A 6,830-nucleotide genomic window follows, 5' to 3' on the forward strand; every position below is an offset into this window, starting at 1 on the left:
GATTGTTACAAGAATAAACTTTTTTTCCACAATCAGGCTGGTTCTTTCTCTGCATTTGAGACAGTTTTGTCGTCCTGATTACGATTAGCAAATTTTGATATGAAAACTGAGGATTATTGCAACTTAATTTTATTTGAAGGTATGCAACATATTGTAAGATTCACTACAAATTTTAAAGATATTTGGCTTTTTCTCAATTGTTTTTCCTCAAAATATACTTCACCCCCAAAGTAAAATTTAAGTGAAAATTTATTGAGAGTATGCAACCTTTTTCTTTAAAATATGCAATTCTTTTAAATGAAGACATCTAAAAATGTTATACAAGGTTTTGTTACAAAAACATACTCTAAGGCTGTCTTTATTCTTCTAAAATTTTGTTGAAAATGCCCATTTTACGAACTTGGGCTTTTTTTTAAGAGTATGCCATGTATGTATTAGTGTTTTCTTTTTTTTCTTTTTACACGTTGGATTTAGTACTCCTTTGGTTTGTTTTACCTTACAAATATTTGGGTTAATGTGAAGTGGCCACATAAAATAACATGCTGATTGAAGTTAAATATAGAGGAAGACATTTTAGTTTTATTATATAATTTTTATTTGTTTTATTATTGTCTCCCTCTCACTTTTTTTAAATACGACTTCAATGACATTTATTTTTCCTTTCTTGCCGAAGATTAGGGTGGAACAATCACGACCCAGGACGTTGTGTCTACCCGGAACTATTTTGGCGACCCCTCCGTTTCTACAGCACTTCCGTTTTCAATTTGCCGGTGTAATCAGTGAGAATATTTTAGTGGTTGTCTCGGCGTTGGCGGTGGAAGTTGACACATGTCCGCGGCGCGTTTAAAATGTCCCTGCTGCGGCTCGTCCAGCATTGTGGAGGACGACCATCACGCTCAGCGTCAGATGGTCTGCGTGGACTGTGGCGTTGTGGTGTCAGAGGGGGCTCTCACTCACGACACTTTCGAAGGCACAGGTAGAAAACAAACAGAGAAATCACGTGATCGTTTTTGTCATCGTTGCCTGTTTTTTTTGCCTGTTAAGTGTGTTACAAATAAATTCATTTTTCTATTTGTGACAGATGTCAGCTACAGCCGCACAACAGCTGTTTCTAAAAACCCATGTTTAAACCAAATAAAAGGTGAGTTATTCTGTGTCTCAGATTTTTATTTAAGTATTTATTTTGTGATGTGGCGACTGGTCATGCATGTGCCTGATTATCGTTATTTCATGATACGGACCCAACTTTTCTGTTCTTTTCTGCTTTTTTCACACCCACGCAGGCCAGCAGCGACTGAAAGCCCTCTGCAGAGTCCTACGTGTCAACGCTGAAATCGAGACGCTCTCAAGCACGTATTTCGCGCAGGCTTACGAGCACGAGAGCTTCCTGAAGGTGAGCTTGCACAAGAAAGACAGCCTGGCCGGCTGCTGCGTGCTGGTGAGCTGCAGGCAGCTCAACTGGCCCGTCGCCATGGGCACAATTGCCTGCCTGCTGGAGACAGATATTGCAATGATGGGTGCCGTCTACCAAGAGATGATGAAGGTTCTCAAGGTGGAGGCGCCACTAGTCAACATTAGCGACGTGATGGAGGCTCATTGTCAAGAGTAAGCTTGCATCTTGTCTAACGTTGTCTTTCCCAAACATTGAGCCAAGGCACAAGTTGTACATTCAAAACATGTCACCACCAAAACAAACTAAAAATATATGAACAGTGTTGCCGCACTACATTTAGCAATTCACCGCAGTTACTCAGCACCTCAGAATCTGTGATTGGGCCTAAAGATGAACTTTGGGCTCAGTGCAACACTTCCAATGTGTCGTGCAAAGGAGCTTGCACGATTAACTTGGTTAAACGCCTACGGACACATGCAGTCGAAGTATCAGAATGCATGAAGCCCCTCAACCCAACGCTGTGCACAAGTCAGAGGCAAGTGAGTCCAACGATAACATGCACTCAAGCAGCTAACAATTTAACTCATTTACTGCCATTGACGGATAAAGACGTCAAAGATCCTTTTTTTTTTTTTATTCGGATGGTAGTGAATGAGTTAAACAGGAGCGGAAACAGTCGGTCAACTCGAATGCGAATAGCCAGCTAACATTATAAAATGTTTGAAGTACTTGCAGCGCAAAGAGGACTCGTCACACTCCTTAATTTTGGCCCCATATCTCAGTTAGACTGATTATCTGTTTGGGCTTGGTGTATCATTATTTTTTTTTTTTGTTGTTGTTTTTGTTTTGCTCTTCTTGTCAGGTACAAAATCAGCTCCCTCGACGTGCATGAAGACCTTGCCGAGGACTACAAGGACTTGAACGAACGCGCCTTGACCCTGGTCGAGCTGGCGGCCGACTCGTGGATCCTGACCGGCCGCCATCCCGTCCCCTTAATGATGGCGACGGTCTACTTGGCCTGGCAGTCCCTAAACCCAAATCAGGTTCGCCTCAAAGTGTCCCTCGAGAAGTTTTGTCTCATTGCCAAGGTGAGGAAGAACCGTGCCGCCATGAAGAGAGTCGGCGAGATCAAGGGGGTGCTTTGCAAACTGGGGAAGGAGATCCCTTGGGTGACGGATCCGGTGACGTCGCACAATGTGGTGAAGCACGTGGGGGATATTGTCCAGAACAGATCTGCTCTCCTACGGAGCGCTTTGAGGAGCCACGAGGATCGTCAAGAAAAGGCCTCGAAGGCTGTTGAGCAGTCGTCGCTTGCAACCGGCGGGAATACGGAGGAGGCTGAACCGTCGGGAGAGAGTAACGAGCCAATCATTCAAGTCAAGTCAGAAGCCAACTGGGGGAAGAGGATGCTTTTTGCACCACCGTGTGTGATTCACCCTAAGAAACGGCGAGCGGCGCGAGAAGGCCTCAAAGACGTGACCGGCGACGAAGAGATCTCGGACAGCGAGATTGAGTCTTACATCCGCACACCGCGGGAGGCCCGAGAATTTGTTGAGACTCGGAAAGGCTTGGTCAACACCACCGAGTGACGGGGCCAAATGTCAATAGCGGAGACCGGCGCCACAAAAAATGAAATCAATTTCCTTAATTGGCCAAGATTGTGTCTTATTAAAAAAAATAATAATTTTGTCATGTTTTGTACAAATCAAAAATCAAATCAATCAAAAAACATGCAGTACGCACCGCTGTCATAATGCAGCATTCCTTTTATTCAGGACACTTCACGCTATGTACAGTCACAGAGAAATGTGGATTATTCCGAATTAATATGGCATCTACAAAAAGTGTTCACGTTCAAATCAGCGTCTAAATCAGTTCATCTTTGCTTAAGAAAATTTGACATGCGTTAACTTCAAACTTGATAGCTTAACTTATATCACATTTTTTTTCTTCCGCTGTGCCATTCCAAAAAGATTGTTACCCAATGCTAAGACAATAAACAACATTGATTTTTTTCTGGAATGTCAACCATTAATGAAGGAAGGCTACACTGTAAAAACTGTTGGGTCAAAGTAACCCACATTGGGTTAAAAAAAAAAAAAAAAGAACGATAGCAATTGGGTCAAAAATGGGCCAACTTAAACTTTCTGAGATGTTTTGTAATAAAAAAAAAAAAACATCCCAAAAAGAGTCCGTTTTTATTTTAGTTGTGACTCAAATTGGGTTATTTTTGACCCAACTTGGGTCAAAGGGTTGCAGGTCTGTCAATTTGTTGTGTGAGTGTGTATGTTTTTTTTTGTTTTTACTGTGTGACGTGCTCTATTTTTACAACTCACAGACAACACAAATTATATGTACTTATGTGCACCTTCAGTTGGACACAAGAATGCCAAAAAAACGCAGAAAAGAAGTCGTTCAACATTTTTGTCACAGTCGTGTCCACGATTTGAGAAGCGCTGGTCTGAACTGTCATTTTCTCCTCAGGAATGCTGTGAGCTGAGTGTAAATTGTTGTTTATCTCTTAAGCGTTTGTGCCGTGCGATTGATTGGCAACCTGTCCAAGATGTCATCTGCCTTTTGCCCGAAACAAACGGGATTGACTTCATGTTTGTCCAGTTGTTGACGGATTCCAGTGTTGGAACGATCACACTCGTGAGCATCGGCTTAGTTGCGTCTCAAGGACTGAAGAAATTGAGTGTGAATGGTTGTCTGCCTTCGCATGCGACCTGTTATTGACCGACGACCAGTTCATGATGTCGTCCGCCTTTTGACCCGACATCCGCGAGATTAGGCGTCTGTAACGGTGAAGATGATTAAGCCTGGTCGGTCGCAAATGGATGGATGAGTTGATATTGTTATTGTGAACCTGTTTTATACTTAAAATGATGTGTACATTGAATAACCTGATTCATCATATTTTATGTCGGTGTTACAAGTACTCAGTCTTTCTAAAATATATTAGCACCCCCCCCCCAAAAAAAAAGGTCTCTTTCTATTTAAACAAGATGATGGCATTGTAAGAGTCTTTCTTTCTTTGTAACAATAAAAAGCTCAGTAGCTTACCTGTGATAAGTTCGGCGTGAAGTACCGACATTGACCGCGCGTGAATGTTGCAGACGTCGCCTCCGATCACACCGAGAAGCGAGTGGAGAGGAGGGAGTCGAAGGGAATGACAGCTAGCCAATAAGATGGGAGACCTACTTTGAAGATTCATGTGCAGGCCTGACGTTGATCTTCAACTCTTTGCAAACGAATGATGTTGCGCTTGCTGTCCATCCGCTCGCCGGTGACATTTGGGCGGCTTGGGACAGCTTTTAGTCTCCGATATGCAATAGAAGGATTCAAATTCAAGAAGGTCAGACGGCTTTTTCTCTTTTTTTCTCCCCTGACCAAAACTATTATATTTAACGGATCGAAATCGATTGGCTGATGACATGATAGAAACGCGTCTGCTAGTGTGTTGAATATCTTTAACGCTACATTAGTTTTTTTTTTTTTTTACTGACTGTCCTAAAATAGCGTCGACGAAATGTCAGTAAAGGAAGTGCGTTAAAAATAATGATGACGGACCTCTGGGTCCGTCGTTGGTGAACGATGGAAGTTCATGTTGGATGCATAGAACTCGTTCCATCCCTTGCACTTTTTGAAAATCACACCTAGGTGTCGGATTCACACGTCAAGATAGAATGCAAAAGAAATGGATGGATGGGTTCAATCTATCAATTTTCGCTGATCCTCATTTGGGTGGTGGGAAAGCTGGAACCTCTCCCAGCTGACTTTAAGCGAGAGGCGGTGTAGGCCCTCGATTGGTCGCATACAGAAAAATCAGCATTCATGTAACGAACTCACAAATGTTCATTATTTATGACTTTTGGCGTGTATTTGTTTTCTGTTGTCAAAATCCCGTTCGTGATACACTTTATTTTGAAGTTGTGCTAGTGCTTTTAATTTGGTGCGCTTCCGGTACGTTCAGGAAGTGTAGATCCACAAATCATAGTATTACGCAATTTAAGGGGGCGTTTCCAGAGGAACCAGGTGAAAGGAAAAAGAGAAGGAAAAGGTTAACGATCTTGACATTGCTGATCAAGAAATTGGTTTACGCAATCTAACGGAGTCTTTCTCAGGCTGCAAGCACCTGGCTGGAATGGGGACAAGGTATTTAATTGTTTAGTTTCATCGTTATTTCGTTTGCCGTGATGTACCCATGTACAGGTGTTTCATGTCATAATTAACTGCTGTCACTCTGACAATGGCGTCTTTTTGTAGATTTTGTAGTACCGCAGGTTTATTGTTGTCATTTTATTTTCTCACGTACGACTAAAGTAGTGACATGGATTTGATTGCATGCCGTTAAGAGCTCTCATTTATGTTTGTTATTGTTTGTTTTACACCGCAACTCTTACGCTGTGTCCACATTGGGATCAAGGCTACGAAAGGAATACAAATTTTTGTGGAACATCAGTATGCTTCACTGTTGTCTGTCTGGGTTCGCTACAATTTACGCTCACAATCACGTCGACATCTTCACTGCAAACCTGATTAGGTAGTTCAACGCCAATGGTTAGAGTCTTTTCCAATTTTTCTCGGATCCTCCCGACCGCCCCACGCTTCAAAAGTACTGCTAAATGTCACCTCAAGGAAGGGCTGCGCAATTAATCGAAATTCAATTACGATGACGATTATTACGCTCAATTGGCATAATCGTAAAAACGATTATTATATACAGTATATACTCATTTTAGGTCTAATACGATAGTTGACTGTACTTGAGTGAAAAATGTGAGCGTTCTATTGAAATTGTTTATTTTCATGTTACAATATTTGTATGACACTTTACAAGTAATAGTTAACTTCAATGCACGATGTTACTTCATACAAGGTAACCATACTGGAATTTCTACATTTTCAGCTTTTTTTTTTCAAATTTTAGACTAACTTATGAACCATCCGACACCCAGTTCTTTCATGAGTAGACAAAAAATAGGTTTGCAACACAAGGAAAAAATATATGCGCAGGTTCATTTGTTTGCTGGACCTTCACATTTTTTTTCTCTTATTTTGTGTGCTAGAAGTTCAACGAGGGCGTTGATATCTTTCATGCAAACGCTTCTGTAAAGCATTGCGGTGGCGCATGTTACAAAGTCGTTAGCTCTCACGGCTGCAGATGAGTCACATTTTCCTTGCAGCCACAATATTTGTCGTGACCTTGAATTTTGGACTCGGTCAAACGCAAAAGATGCCGATAGTGGCTACTTTTCCTTGCTCGCAACTTTTCCGAGTTGTGCTGGTGTCCCTCAGCGGCCGACGTGTTAACGACTGCATTGTGCTCCCCCAACAACTTCTGGCTGAAGCCGGAGTTCGAAGATGGGGACCTCCTCCTTGACTTGATTAGCGTCTATTTTACAGTCTAAAATGACAGCTCGGATCCTGTTAATGT

General features: G+C 42.1%; 1 protein-coding gene across 1 annotated transcript; it reads left to right on the forward strand.

Moving 5' to 3' along the window:
* Window positions 1–694: 694 nt before the first annotated feature.
* brf2 (BRF2 general transcription factor IIIB subunit) lies at window positions 695–3,407 on the forward strand. The gene is made up of 4 exons (XM_088280851.1): window positions 695–976; window positions 1,082–1,141; window positions 1,284–1,605; window positions 2,256–3,407. The coding sequence occupies exons 1-4, from the start codon at window positions 829–831 to the stop codon at window positions 2,980–2,982; spliced, it is 1,257 nt and encodes a 418-aa protein (XP_088136977.1). The 5' UTR covers window positions 695–828; the 3' UTR covers window positions 2,983–3,407.
* The last annotated feature ends 3,423 nt before the right edge of the window (window positions 3,408–6,830 follow it).

Source organism: Idiotropiscis lumnitzeri, chromosome 18, assembly GCF_059441095.1.
Source record: "Idiotropiscis lumnitzeri isolate Australia: NSW breed Sydney's pygmy pipehorse chromosome 18, RoL_Ilum_1.0, whole genome shotgun sequence".
NCBI lineage: Eukaryota > Metazoa > Chordata > Actinopteri > Syngnathiformes > Syngnathidae > Idiotropiscis > Idiotropiscis lumnitzeri.